Raw genomic sequence first — 15,350 nt, forward strand, 5'->3', positions numbered from 1 at the left:
TATTATTATATAACATCTAATTTTTATATCAAATTCTTAATTAAATAGCTTATGATACAATGAGTTATAGTCAAACTCATGGTTAATAATATTGATATATAATTTTAATTTTATAGAAAACAAAGTAAATTATTAAAATGAATTTTATAATACTTTTATAGTTATTTTTTTAAACAATTTGATAATAAACGTATTTGTGTTATTCTTTTTTAAGAAGCTTAATTCGTCGTCGTTTCAACAAAACCCTTAACTCTCACTTCTTTTGCTTCTTGCTTTTGTGATTTGAATGGCGGACACGCGAGAGCGTAGGGGAAGTCTCCGGTGGGCTTAGTGGCAAGGTAATTTTGTTTTCTACTTTGAATGGATTGAAGACAAATTCATAATTTTGTTATCGTTGCAAGCCTAGAATAACAGAATGCTTGTAGAAAAAAAAGTGAGAATTCGATGAAGCCCTAAGAAGGGGGCATGGTTGCTTTACAAGGAGGAGGATAATTGAATGGGACAAAATTAATGGAAAAAGTAAAAAATGAGCTTTTCAGATAAAAAATACTTTCTCCTTTTTGAGAATATTAGCTAACAGAATGCTAATATTCACAATTCACAACTACTTGTAGGCTTGCAAGGACATGCTGATTGTGAATTTGTGATGCATTCACATTTGCGTTCTCACTGCTGATGCTTCTTGGATAAGATAAATGATACAGTTTGGGCAAAATGCTAATTATCATGTAGAATGCAAGATATAATGAGAATTATTTTTTTCATCATGCAGTCAAATGAGATGCACGATATAGCTTTAGGTCTGATTCTTAAGCTATTCTAGATCTAGACACACAACAGGTTCTTAAGTTATCAACTTGTCAATTTCATGATTGTACTAGTGCAACACTTCGCTAGTTTTCACCACCATCACCCAATGCAGTGAAAATGGCAACTTAACTGGATCATGTTGAATAGCATTTTAACATTCAGGTTATCTAGTGAGATTCATTTGGTCATTATGACTTGCAAGAATTTTACCCTGTCATAGTTTTGTACATCTAAATTAGTGGACATAGGATAGGGTCTGGTCCACACTTCAAATGCCATTGAACTTAAAATAGTATTTGAGTATCCATCTATGAGCATCATGATATTAGAAAAGTCCTTCATAGCGGTCGAGTACATTCACAGTGTTATCCTAACCATTTGACCTGTATCTAACAGGCTTTAAGATAAGAGATAGCATAGAGCTTGCCGTAGAGGATCAGAGTTTGTTAGAAGTAGAAGAAAGGTAGAAATATGTTGGACATCAATCTATTCAGAGAAGACAAGGGCCACAACTCTGAACTCATCTGGGAATCTCAACGTCGCCGTTTTGCCAATGTTAATATAGTTGATGAGATCATTCTCCTTGACAAGGAGTGGAGGCAGCGTAATAATATTAATTAGTCTTGTTGTTTCTATTATTGTTATTATTAGTCCTCCTCCAACTTTATTAATTTGATTTATTTTTCTGGTTTTAGGTCAATTTGAGCTCGATAACCTCCGCAAGGATTTTAATAAGATAAACAAACAAGTTGCTAAACTCAAAATTGTAAGCATTTGTTTAATATAATACAATTTTAATTGTTGTTTACTGCTTTCTTTTTCTGATTTTGATTTATTTAATAAAAAAAGGCAGGTGAGGATGCAACTGAAATGATAAACAATACTAATGAGAACAAGCGATTGAGTGCTGAGAAAGAAGCACAAGTGCAGGAGGCTGCCTTAGCTTTGAACAAGAAATTGGAACAAGTTGGGAACCTTGTGCACGATTCTGTGCCCATTAGTAACGATGAGGTCTCTGCTTATTATTTTTGGTTTCATTTTTTTTTTCATGTTTACTCCAATCCTGAAATTGTTGCAATTACATTTGTCTATTATAAATCTCCAGGCTAATAATTTTGTGATTCGTGTTTGGGGTGAGAAACGCTGGGAGCCTAAATTAAAAAACCATGTCGAGCTTGTTGAGTTTCTAGGAATTGCAGATACTAAGAAGGGTATACTGATAGTTTTTAATTGATGTTAGATCTATTAATTTATTGTATACCATATTTCTACTGCATGCTTCATTTGTAATGACCAATAGGATTATGTTTTCTGCTATTATTGTTTGTTGGATTATGATGACTCAAGTATCACATGGAAGTTTTCTGTCATCCATTTTTGTATTGGCTCTGTTCTTTAACTTATGCTGATGTTTTTCGTAGCCATAGCCATGATGGAAAAACTATCGTGATTGAATTTCTTCTATTAATATCTGTTGCTCTTATTATTGGAATTTTTCTTGGTAGTTTGTTGGCTATGTAAAACTTTTTCGAATGCTGATATGCTTGAAATGATTAGGTGCCAATGTAGCTGGAGGTAGAGGCTACTATTTGAAAGGGGCTGGTGTACGACTTAATCAAGCATTGATCAATTTTGGGCTAGATTTTTTGGAGAAAAGGGGTTACACAGCCTTGCAGACTCCCTTTTTCATGAGAAAAGACGTTATGGCAAAATGTGCTCAGTTAGCACAATTCGATGAAGAACTTTACAAGGTGAAAAGCTTTAGCTTATGATATTTTATATCCTTGAAACAACCTTCACATGTATGTGTATTTTTTTTTTTTTTTGGTACTTCAGTTACTCCTAGATGTGAAGTTCAGTAACTTGGTATTTGATAGGTGACTGGTGAAGGAGACGACAAATATCTAATTGGTACAGCTGAACAGCCACTCTGTGCTTATCATTTAGATGATTGGATCCATCCCTCACAGCTACCAATCAGGTTATACTTGTAACAATTGTTGGTCTGTGGGAGAATACTGTCATTGATTCATCAGCCTCATTAATTTCATTTTCTTTTTGCCAGATATGCTGGATACTCATCTTGTTTCTGTAAAGAAGCTGGTTCGCATGGTCGTGATACTTTGGGAATTTTTCGAGTTCATCAGTTTGAAAAAGTGGAGCAATTCTGCAATACCAGCCCAAATGGCAACGATTCTTGGGCCATGCATGAGGAAATGATCAAGAACTCTGAGGATTTCTACAAGATGGTAAGCATCCTTTTCTTGGAAAATTAAAGAATGTCTTCATGTCTTATTGTTTTCTTGATTCTTGGTTTCGGAAAAAGCATAACAGATTCCAATTGAACATGGCTGGCTCTTTACCTGGCACCTGCCATAAGATTAGGAACATGAACAGTAGCTTCTGAAAACAATTCTGGGTTTTGTATACAAGGCAATGCCTCATTGTTGGTATGCTAATAATCTCATTTCAATGACAAATTATATGAGTGTTCTGACAGTTTTCTCCTCAAACAGCTGAACATCCCATACCAAGTTGTGGCTATTGTTTCTGGTGCTTTAAATGATGCAGCTGCAAAGAAGTATGATTTGGAAGCGTGGTTTCCTGCCTCAGAAACATGCAGAGAGTTGGTCTCCTGTTCAAATTGCACAGACTACCAATCAAGAAAGTTAGAAATACGATATGGGCAGAAAAAGGTAGGTCTTGCACACTTCTTTTCTCCCCCATGGTCTCATTAATAATCAAACAATTGTTAAGTTTCTCATATTCTGTTGGCTGTTTTGTGCTTGGTTGCAGAGCAATGAGCAGGCAAAGCAATATGTTCACTTGTTGAACTCTACCCTCACTGCAACTGAGAGGACCCTTTGCTGCATCCTTGAGAATTACCAGAAGGAAAATGGCATAGAGATCCCAGAACCTTTGAGAGTGTACATGGGCGGAGTATCTTTTCTCCCTTTCCAGAACAACGCATCTACAGAAGGCAAGGGGAAGAAATTTAAGGCCTAACCACGTCCTTGTAAAACCTAAAAACAGAATTCTAGTATGGGTGCCATTTGGTCAAGATTCAGCTTAAGAAAACTGAATTTTGAAGGGAACTTTTTTCAGTCATTTCTCATACTATTTCTTTGACACAGATATAGAAGCCTCTTGTAACTGCAGGTTATTTTTACTTCTTTTTCTTTTTCCTTTAAAATCTTGTCAAATGCTTGCAGAATTGTGTTTAAGCTTATAGAAAAAAAGTATATTTTATTTTCTTTAGACATGGTCGTGAATCAAAATGCTTTGACGTCTTCTTGTGCGATTTTCTTTCTTTATTTATTTATTTAACTAATCCTTTTTATCTTTTTGTCCGTTTTGGCTTTATTTATTTAGTTTTGCTTTGTCAGGATTTAATAGTGAGTAAAAAGAAACGAGCTCTAAGGTAGGTCTAGTCGTAGATTTGAACAGCCGAACATCATAGTAGACAGTAAGATTCTTCTTTTATTTTTTATTTTATTTTGGGGCTGAAAACACTAGTTGAAGATTGCCATGTAATCATAAAGAATGTTTACAGGAATAAAATGACAGGATAATACATCAATCATCGGGTTCATGCAAAATTTATCTGAAAATGGTAGAAGACTGATCAAACATAGAAGTTCCATCTCTGCTTGTGAATAGAATACTCATCTTACAATCCTTCTCATACGCGGCCAAAGAATCTCATTATCCCGGTCGACGCAATTTCTTGGACCCTGGATCTTCAACATCCTTCAGCTGGTAATAGTGAGGGGCACAGTATTTTCAGCTCAATTACCTGCCTCCTGTACTCCTTGGTAGTAAGAACCAACTCATGGTATATAACCCAACTTGGGAACACCTGAGACGACCCTGAGCTGGGGTCTGTCTCAGGATGTTTCCCTGTTCTGTAAGACCCATTGTTGGTAGCCTTGCAGCTTGAGGAAAAAGCCAGACTTTATGAACTTCTTTATGGCATCTAAATCATTGGGATTGGATATCACCCCAATTTCAACCCTTTCCAGAAGGCCTCCAATTGATCTCGTATTATACCTGAATATAATTTTTTCATTATATCATTGCGTTGAGTGGTTAGATTCCTTCCAAGAATTACAGATCTTGAGAAGAGATCTGCACCAAGTTATTTATCCTTTGGACGATAGAATATTGAATTTCCAAATAGAAAGCATAGCAGCAATAGAAATGATCGCATCTAGACATTTATACTCGTCAGAAGCAACAATCACTTTAGTTTTGCTTTAAACATGGGATCGAGTGGGAACTCCGCCATTCTTCTACCGACTTTGGTGAGCTCACTATGTTTATTCGGAAACACTTCCCTGGACCTGTTAGTCCAGACCGGCTTGCAAGTTGCATAGCTGAGCTTTTGATGTAGGCGTTACTATAGCAAAAGATTCCATACCTGTCCTTGAGTTACATGGTTTCATCTTGCAAAAGCCAAGTCCGACTCACCAAGGAAATCTGTCATATATATCAGGACAGTCTTTTCTGATCGTGCAGTCTTCAAAACGAATGGAGTAGAAAAGGAGAAGGAAAAGGAAAAATCAAAATATCTAAACAAAAGAAAGAATAGGTAAAACAAAAACAGTGGAGAATATGGAGATTGACGTATTCTTTAGGGTTTCCCTTAATTGGAAAGGAGGAGGAGTAGAGAGACCTGTACAAATAGACATGAAAATTATTCACAAAGGTTCGAGCAATAACTAAGTACACCTGACTTATCGCTAAAGAAACTTACCTAGCATTGATTCCTAATCAGAATAGGATTCATCCCTAATTAAATGGACCGGAAATCCTGTTTATTTTTTACTTCCTTTTAGGGTTTTTAACTGGTGAGCAAGTTTCAAGTTGACCATTCACAGTGTTGCCCATCTAACCATATTTAGAAATTTGAAATTGACCTGTATGAATCTATTATCTAACAACAGGCATTCTTAGAAGCGTAGAAGAAGAATAGAAATATGTTGGACATGAATTTATTCAGAGAAGAAAAGGGGCACAATCCTGAGTTCATCCGTGAATCTCAGCGTCGCCGTTTTGCCAATGTCGATATGGTCGACATTCTCCTGGACAAGGAGTGGAGGCAGCGTAATATATCATATCAATTATTCTCTTATTCTTAATGCTGCTATCGTTCTTGTTTTGCCTAATTTAAGTTTTTTTTTTTTTTTTTGGGCGGGATTTTAGGACAATATGAGCTTGATAACCTCCGCAGGGATTTTAATAAGATAAACAAACAAGTTGTTGAACTCAAAACTGTAAGCATCTCTGCTGTTTAATATAGTTTGATTAAATTGAATAAATTATCTGTTTCTGATTTTGACTTCATTTGATATTTTTTTCAGAAAAAAAAAAAGAAGGCGCTTGAGGATGCAACTGAAATGATAAACAATGGAAATCAGATCAAGCGATCAATTGGCGAAAATGAAGCACAAGTGCAGGATGCTGCATTAGGTCTGAATCAGAAACTGGAACAAGTTGGGAACCTTGTGCACGATTCTGTCCCCGTTAGTCATGATGAGCTCAGGTCTCTGCTTAAGTTTCATTCGTCGTTTCCTTTGTCGTTTTACTGAAACGATTCCTCTTTTATTATTATTATCATTGTTGTTAGCAGGCTAATAATGCAGTAATTCAGTGATTGGGATGCGAAACGGTTCGAGCCTGAATTCGAATTAAAAAACCATGCGGAACTTGTTCAGCTTCTACGAATTGCAGATACTGTAAAAGGTATTTTTATGCACTGACAGGATCATGGCTTTGCAATATCTTTTTTTCTTTTAGAGCCATTATCAGGGAAGTTCTCTTTTTCTATCATCTGTTTGTAGATTGTAGATGCTTTTATTTTTAGCCATAGCCATGATGAAAAAACCATCTCAGTTAATTTTTTTCTATTAATATGTGTGCCTTGTATTATTGGAGTTTTTCTTGGTAGTTTGTTGGGTATGTAATACGGTAATTCTAATGCTGATGTGCTTGAAATGTTTAGGTGCTAATGCAGCTGGAGGTAGAGGCTTCTATTTGAAAGGTGCTGGTGTGCGACTTAATCAAGCATTGATTAATTTTGCGCTAGATTTCTTGGAGAAGAAGGGTTTCACAACCTTGCAGACTTCCTTTTTCATGATAAAAGACATTATGGCAAAATGTGCTCAGTTAGCACAATTCATGAAGAACTTAATAAGGTTGTTAAAGCTTTTCCTTGTGATAGTTTATGTTCTTGAAACAACCTCATTCTGTATTTCTGTTTTTCTTTATTTTGTTGGGTGTACTTCGATTACCCCTAGATATGAAGTTCAGTGACTTAGTATTGAATATGTGACTGGTGAAGGAGACGACAAATATCTAATTGCTACAGCTGAACAACCGCTCTGTGCTTATCATTTAGATGATACCAATCAGGTTATGATTTTTTTTTTAGTGATTGTTGGTCTAAGTGGCAGAAAATTATGATTGATTCCGTCGGTCTCATTTATTTCATTCTTTTGCCAGATATGCTGGATACTCGTCTTGTTTCCGTAAAGAAGCTGGTGCTCATGGTCACGACACACTGGGAATTTTCCAAGTTCATCAGTTTGAATAAGTGGAGCAATTCTGCATTACCAGCCCAGATGGCAATGACTCTTGGAAAATGCTGGAGGAAATGATCATCAACTCTGAGGAATTCTACAAGGAGGTATGGTAAAACTAGGACGTTTCATCATGTCTTATTGTTTTCTAATGCGTTTCCAGTTTAACATGGCTGGCTCTTTACCTGGCAACTGCTACAAGATTAAGAATTAACCTACAGTCTCACCCAACTAGTAGTTCCTGAAAAACAATACTGGATCCTGTACGCAAGGCAAAGGACTCATTGTTGACGTGCTAATATTCTGATTCCAATGACATTAAAATATGAAGTTTTCTGACGGTTTTCTCCTCAAACAGCTGAAAACTCCCTATCGAGTTGTGGCTATTGTTTCTGGTGCTTTGAATGATGCAGCTGCAACGAAGTATGATTTGGAAGCCTGGTAACCTGCTTCAGGAAAAAACACAGAGAGTTGGTCTCCTGTTCGAATTGCACAGACTACCAATCGAGAAAGTTAGAAATACGATATGGGCAGAAAAAGGTAGGTCTTGCCCACTTCTTTTGCTCATCCGAATAGGAACTTTGCCTATTCTTTTTCTTCTTTTTTTTTTCTTTTTTCCCTCGTGGTTTCGTCAATAATCATACATTTGTTAAATCTGTCATATTCTGTTGGCTGTTTTGTGCTCGGTTCCAGAGCAATGAGCAGGCAAAGCAATATGTTCACTTGCTGAACTCTCCCCTCACAGCAACTGAGAGGACCCTTTGCTGCGTCCTTGAGAACTACCAGACGGAAAATGGTGTGGAGATCCCAGAACCTCTGAGAGTATATATGGGTGGACAATCTTCTCTCCCTTTCCATAAGAACCCATCTACAAAAGGCAGGGGGAAGAAATCTAAGGCCTAAAACTTATGCAGAAATTGAAGACTAAGTGAGCTCGTCATAGTATGCATATAGCCAAGAGTTTGGTCAAGATTCAAATTGGTAACTGTTATCTCATTTTTCTGACTACATATACATAATCAAAATGAACCTTGAAGAGGATGTTTTCCAGTAATTTTGTCATACTAATGCTATGCACACAGATGTAAAAGCACTCTCTAGGTGCAGATTCTTTTCAATTCCCTTCCTTTTTCCTTTTAAAAAGTTTGGTCATAATGCTTGCAGAAAATCCAAACAGACCAACTTAGACTCTCACCAACAGGACGCAACTTTCTAAGAACCATTTAAACACTAGCATAGAGTCGACTTCTAGAATGACTTGACGAAACCTAGTCTGCGAAAGCAAGCCCATGGCAGCATTACAGTTGCCAATGCTGAGCACAAAACCACTTTTCCAGCACCCATTTGTCTCTCAAAACGGCACCCCACCTGCAGGGCGGCCAAAAATCGTCAAACTTTTAGGTTGTAGATTTGAACTAAAAACATGAACCTGAACCCAAAAAACAAAATGCTTTATCATGTTTTCCCTTTTATTTATTGTAACTTATTCATTAGGACTTGATAATAAGTGAAACGAAACAACCTCGAAGGTCTGGTCTTGGGTTTCAACAACCGAACATCATAATAGCCAATAAGATTCTTCACAAAGTTTCATGCAATATTATTAAAACTCCACCTTAACACGCTTATAGATATTTACACGGCATCGATTCCTTAAATATTATATACTATTCCAATTCCAAACCCACAATTGGGAGACATATCTTCCTCTTCTCTTTATTCAACTTTTATTTTATTTTCTGAACAAAAGAACTGATTCCTTTCGTAATTAATAAAAAAAGAAAATACAATTTGCGTACACTATAAAATAATTAGTAATGCTTTAATTTTCATACTGTCATTATCATTTTAAAATTTCTCCACACCGGAGAAGTTCACTTTTTGGAGTTTTTCTAACTTAAAACCTTAGTTATTGTTTCGAACTGTTTATTTATAAAGTCTAGTCACATTTTCCTGTGTTTCAATCTAATCTAATTCATAATGATTTATTCTGAATCACATAACTTGGATTAAGAGATTTTTAAGATTTTATCGAATTTTTAAAATTTATAAAAATTAGCTCATTTAATTTTAAAGTTCTCTCCAACTCATTTGATTATAAACAACTCTTTATATAATTCAATTATAATTTTTTAAAATCTAATCATAGCTAATGACAATTCAGACTATATGAAGAATTGCCAGCTTTGATTCTTATAATTCTCATAATTTTATTCTTTCAGTAGATTAAAGAACTTTTTACAAACTATTCACTGTAAAATTCTTTCAAATCTAACATGTTAATTTTAAATGTATGAGATTGGATTAATTCTTACACTTCAAACCTTTAAAATTTGATTTAAGTTAATTTATTAAAAAATAGCTATAATAATATAGCACGAATGCATTTTTTTATAAATGTAAGAAATAAGGATAAATAATAAAAAGTATGTGTAATAATATATTTAAACTTTTTTATTATAATTTAAATTAATTTGATTAAATATAAATTAAATGAATGAAAAAATTATAAATTCAATTAACATATTTGAATTTAGATTCAACGAATACTAAAATGACTAGAACGGATGATTTGATTAATTAGATTTTTACTTTTAAAAATTTGTTAGAATCTCTTAGTGTAGTGGGATCACTGACAATTTCTTGTGATCAAAGTATACTTTTTTAATCTAATTTATTGGATTCAATTATGAAGTAAACATATCTTATTTTCTTATTGTACAATTGAAATGTCATCAAAATATACTACTAATTTATCAGTAATTATATGTAAATAAAAAAGGTTAAACAGTCAATAATTTAAATTTAATTTGATTTCAATAGAATTCAAAATCTCCATTCAAACGTAAGCAAAACTCAATAATCATGAAAAAAAGAAAGAAAGGAAGATGATAGAATTTAGCAATCCACAGATCTTGAAACCTTCTAATTCTAACATACGTACAAGGGTCAAAAAAGAAGAAGAAGAAGAAGAGGGAAAGAGAAGCAGGTGACCGACACCAATAATGGATAAGTAATGAGGATAAGGTTATCTCATAATTGGATGACAGCAATTTGGTGGATGCAACCTTCAAAAAAATCAAAATACACCACTTTTGCTTTCAATTATTATTATCACCGGCGACAGTAAACGGTGCCATTCATTAAAAGTCACCTTCATATGTAATTTTCAGTCCCATTTGGAAGCCACATCACTCTTTCATTGGCTGCATGCACCCATCGAAACAAATTCAATTATATAAAAAGAATACATTACATCAAAGTCTTTTTCATTTATTAAATTTGAAATTAAATTATATTGCATGACAGGATAGCTTTAACTAATATATACCCTCGGATTTCATGTCATAAATACATATATAAAAGAATTATATAGATTAGGTATCAGAATAGTAAATTCTATATCTTTTAAATCCATATTTTAAAAAAATATAATATTTATAAAAAAATAAATTTAACTAATAAAATAAATATACAATTACGTAATTTTAATAAACTATATAGTATTTAGTTTAGTTAATTATTTTATTTTTTAATTTTGAGCATAAATGTTAGTTTAAAGGATGAAAAAGAAAAAAGAAAACAGACTGCATCCAACACATCATGTAATTTGCACAAATTATTTAGGTAGTAGAATAAAAGAAAATTGTTAGCATAATCTATGCATGCGCACTTTGTGTTTATCAAATTAGTTTTTATTTAATTAATATTACCATAAAAATAAAAAATAAAAAAACCATGTACTAGAATTACTAGATTCCCCACCCTAATAAATACACACAGTAAGGTAATAATAATAATAAATAAAAAGGAACTCATGTTTGTATTTGACTTTATGCGGAGGAAAGTCATAGAACATGGGCTATGCCGATGAGAGCATGCCCATGTTACATGTACCTTTCTTCCTCCAACCACATATATAAGTATGCCAATACCACAGAAAGCAAAGCATCAGCACACGCTATCCCACACCAGGTGGCACTCTTTACTACGATCTCTTTTTGTCTCAAAACATCAAAAGTTTACAAGTTCAGTGGCTGTCCTGAAACCTCTTTCTCACTAGCAAATTGACACTGGTCATTCATTCACAAGGTAAATCTTTTGTATATTTTTGCTCTTTTCGTTAATTTTCTTGTTCTTAATCTAGAAAAATATACATTTCTGTCGCAGGCACAGATATGGGTGATTTATCAAGATTTGGACAATGGTGTTATTTTTTAGTTTATATGCTTTTACTGCTCAAAATAGAAGGAGCTAGCATTCCTATTACTATTGTTGAGACTGCTAAAGCTAGAGGAGCTGGTGAGATTTCTTTTTTTTTTTTTTTTTTGTTCTCTTGCAAGATCTTTTCTTTTTTCCAAAAAAGTTTCTTTCTGTCAGGAAATGAAATGAAATTTCTCTTGTGTTTCTGTTTATATAGTTTGTTTGGATGGAAGTCCACCAGCTTATCACTATGATAAGGGATATGGTACTGGTGCCAACAACTGGATTGTTCACATGGAGGTAGATAATAAATCTAAGTTACTTGCAGTTCGTTATTTCATAATGATGTTTGCAGTGGTATTATTTTTTATGGGTGAACTTTAATGGTGACGTACACATACAGGGAGGAGGATGGTGTGATGATCTTGAGAGCTGTTCTCAAAGAAAGGACACATACAAAGGTTCATCACTAAAAATGGAGAAGACCATGGGTTTCTCTGGCATACTAGGGGGCAAGCAATCAGCTAATCCCGGTACAACCCTTTTCTTTTTCCTTTTATTGGATTGTTGGTTTAGATCTACATGTGTATATTGCTTCATTTGATTTTTAAAGTAGTATATTGATCGGTTGTTTTTTTTTTCCTTTGTTTGAATATGTAGATTTCTACAACTGGAATAGAATTAAGATCAAGTACTGTGATGGATCATCCTTTACTGGCGATGTTGAAGTAGTTGATGCTGTAAGATAACTGAAATATATCGATTTCATTGAATATTTCAGAGTCCCTTTTTCTTTTTTCACTTTGTAGATCTGAAAGATGTATTTGTATACTTACGTGTGTTAATTAATTTTTTCTGGGTCAGAAAACTAACCTTCACTTCAGAGGAGAAAGGATTTGGCAAGCTGTTATTGATGATCTATTGGCAAAAGGGATGAGAAATGCTCAAAATGTAACTCTCCTTCAATGAAAGTTTCTTCTTCTTTTCCTCCTTTATTTTTCTTTTTTCTTTTTAAAGAACTTGTTTGGAAATTTCATTGACAGGCCATTCTTTCCGGTTGTTCTGCTGGTGGATTGGCTGCTATTTTGCATTGCGACAAATTCCGGTCTCTCCTGCCTGCAAGTGCTAGAGTTAAATGTGTGTCTGATGCTGGTTTCTTCATTCATGGGTAAGGCCTTATTTTTTAGATCTGTGTTAAAAGTGATATCTCGTATGATCACATATGTTCCTCACAATTTTAACACTCTTAATGTTGTTTCTCAGGAAGGATGTCGCTGGAGGGCGTCACATTGAGAACTTCTTCGGAAGCGTAGTTAGATTACACGTACCTCCTTCTCGCTCCCTCCATCAGAACATTATTAGAAAGAAGGTTTCATTTGATTTCAATTGGAACTTCTAATTCCGACATCAATTTCTTTTACAGGGATCGGCAAAGAGCTTACCTGCATCATGCACCGCAAAAATGAGACCTGAGTTGGTAAGTTTTGTCCCTTTTGTTAGTGATATTATAGAACTCTCGATTGATTGTGTTTCGTTCTCACTAATAATTCTTTGTAATGTTGCAGTGTTTCTTCCCACAATACGTAGCTCAGACTATGCGAACACCGCTTTTTCTCATCAATTCAGCCTATGATTCCTGGCAGGTTCGCAAATTTACAGCTTCTCATAAATAAATAAAAAGCACCAATTTCTTGATAATACTTGCTTATTGCACAATTCTGCCTTTCTCATTGGACTTGAATAACGAAAGGAATATATTACAGTATTATCTTAATTCGATATAGCTAGTTGCATTCTTAAATTCCAGATATAAAATCATTCTACTAATGATAAGAATATTACAGCTGGGTGTGTTATGTTTGCTTGCTACGTTCTTAAAAAATGTTTCAATGTGCTTTTGGGTACATGCCTCTGTTTTCTTGTTTAATCATTCAATTCATCACCTCTGTTCAGATTAAGAATGTTTTGGCACCCAGCGCTGTTGATAAAAAGGGAAGCTGGAAGAGCTGCAAACTCGACTTAAAGAAGTGCTCAGCTGCTCAACTTCAGACTGTGCAAGGTGATTGACTGTCAAAGCCTGTTATACTCGCCTCGAGCAATAACCCGTTGATCTACTTTAAGACATTATCAGTTTTTGGTCAAACCAAACTATTAAAAAAGCATCTCCGTTTATCACTTTAATCTTGACCCTTTCTGGTTGGTTATCCGCAGATTTCAGGACACAATTCATCGGTGCCTTGAGTGGTGGGGTTACCAACAAACCAGCAAATGGGTATTTCATAAATTCTTGCTATGCACACTGCCAGTCTGGATCATTGGCTACATGGTTGGCTGATAAGTCTCCAGTTGTGAGCAATACGGTATAACCACAACTCTTCATTTTCAAGTCATCCTTTTAGTTAATTGATACATGCTGAATGATTTCTATATTTTGCAGAAAATTGGAAAGGCGGTTGGAGATTGGTTTTACGACCGAGCTACATTCCAAAAGATCGATTGTCCTTATCCTTGCAACCCCACCTGCGTTAAAATTGATTCTGATTCATAAGAGCAGCCAGCAGATGTAAATTTACTGCACCAAAATGTTACTGCTGCATAAGCTGATCACCATTATAGTCAGAATGAGCTTTGCGTAAGAGGCTGCTTATGATTATCTTAGTTTTCAAAGTAAAAAATAAAAGTGAAAGCAGGAATTAAATTGTACTGTTGGGTGTCTGTATCATTATTTATGTAATCACTTCTTACTCTCTGATTAAATTGGAATCTAATTTTAATAAAGATTTATATATATCTTTCTTTGCTGGTGAGAATTTTGAGTTTCTATCAGCTTCTAAGAATATTTTAATTGAGAAAGTCTCAGCAGCATTTCAGCCATGAATACCTATTGGATCATAGTATCTCAAGTTGGTTAAGCTTTAATTTGTTAGTTCCCATTTTTTGATTGCTTAGAGATACAAATTCAACAAATGAGTGAATTTTAGACAAATCACAAATGTGACAACTGACAACATAGAAACAAATTTCAATTTAATATCTTTGCCTTGGCTTGCAGGTTGACCTGACCGTTGCTAATTCACTTAATTGTTTCGCATGAATAATAATAAAATTGACTTCATGTCTCTGCAAGATTAATTCATTCGAAATTTACTATTATATTAGAATTTTTCTTTTTTGGATTTAAATTTTTTAATATTTAGTACATAAGCAAGTTTAATTGCTAATAAGTAATGGTCTCTTCTGCCTTAACTAAGATCTAGATTTAAACTTTAAATATGCAGCGCTGCAATTAAACTTTTAAATGAGTGTTTTGTCACTTGTAAGGTTCTTGCTAAACACACTTTTAAGTTAAGTCTAGATGTATAACAATTTTAATTCTTATACAATTTTGTTTCTTTAATGCTTAACTTATGGTCATAACTTTTAGTAATTCAAGGATTAACTTTTAAAGAACATAAGGTAAAAAATTAGAAAACGAGTTGGTCATACGATTTTGAGAAAATTATTTAATGTATTTTTTTTAATCAATCAGTTTTAAGAAAACATCATAAATTACTAATCTAAGTTTCTTAAGGCTGTATTATATATGGACTCTTAAAGAAAATTAAGATTCAAAGGACCAAAATGATATATTTTAAAAGTATAAGTACTTTATTAGTTGCCTTAATAATTTTGGTGTGACATTAATGCCATTTATGTTTACATGGGATATGAAAACATCAGCACCACCACCAAGAATAAAAGGAAAAGAAAAAAGAG

General features: G+C 34.1%; 3 protein-coding genes and 1 pseudogene across 4 annotated transcripts; all 4 read left to right on the forward strand.

The window, feature by feature from the left end:
• The first annotated feature begins 207 nt into the window (after positions 1–207).
• On the forward strand, positions 208–4,068 carry LOC8280119 (serine--tRNA ligase). 2 transcript variants are annotated; one of them, XM_002519870.4, is made up of 10 exons: positions 208–338; positions 1,207–1,414; positions 1,506–1,576; positions 1,660–1,821; positions 1,916–2,021; positions 2,368–2,561; positions 2,688–2,791; positions 2,876–3,059; positions 3,327–3,506; positions 3,607–4,068. In XM_002519870.4, exons 2-10 carry the CDS (start codon positions 1,282–1,284, stop codon positions 3,814–3,816), a joined length of 1,344 nt encoding a protein of 447 aa, XP_002519916.1. In that variant the 5' UTR covers positions 208–338; positions 1,207–1,281; the 3' UTR covers positions 3,817–4,068. The 2 variants fall into 2 exon arrangements, with proteins under 2 accessions (XP_002519916.1, XP_048230928.1); XM_048374971.1 differs by lacking the exon at positions 208–338 and having other exon boundaries at positions 1,349–1,414; positions 1,664–1,821.
• An 861-nt stretch (positions 4,069–4,929) lies between these two features.
• Positions 4,930–6,426, forward strand: LOC125368590 (serine--tRNA ligase, cytoplasmic-like). The gene is made up of 3 exons (XM_048374972.1): positions 4,930–5,916; positions 6,016–6,086; positions 6,174–6,426. Exons 1-3 carry the CDS (start codon positions 5,790–5,792, stop codon positions 6,399–6,401), a joined length of 426 nt encoding a protein of 141 aa, XP_048230929.1. The 5' UTR covers positions 4,930–5,789; the 3' UTR covers positions 6,402–6,426.
• A 32-nt stretch (positions 6,427–6,458) lies between these two features.
• On the forward strand, positions 6,459–8,509 carry LOC8280117 (annotated as a pseudogene).
• Positions 8,510–11,287: 2,778 nt separating this feature from the next.
• On the forward strand, positions 11,288–14,404 carry LOC8280115 (pectin acetylesterase 7). Its single transcript, XM_015719588.3, has 13 exons — positions 11,288–11,483; positions 11,562–11,693; positions 11,812–11,894; positions 11,998–12,127; positions 12,255–12,334; positions 12,459–12,545; positions 12,638–12,762; positions 12,858–12,918; positions 13,018–13,071; positions 13,160–13,237; positions 13,548–13,653; positions 13,806–13,954; positions 14,032–14,404. The coding sequence occupies exons 2-13, from the start codon at positions 11,570–11,572 to the stop codon at positions 14,140–14,142; spliced, it is 1,188 nt and encodes a 395-aa protein (XP_015575074.1). The 5' UTR covers positions 11,288–11,483; positions 11,562–11,569; the 3' UTR covers positions 14,143–14,404.
• The last annotated feature ends 946 nt before the right edge of the window (positions 14,405–15,350 follow it).

This window comes from Ricinus communis, chromosome 5, assembly GCF_019578655.1.
Source record: "Ricinus communis isolate WT05 ecotype wild-type chromosome 5, ASM1957865v1, whole genome shotgun sequence".
NCBI lineage: Eukaryota > Viridiplantae > Streptophyta > Magnoliopsida > Malpighiales > Euphorbiaceae > Ricinus > Ricinus communis.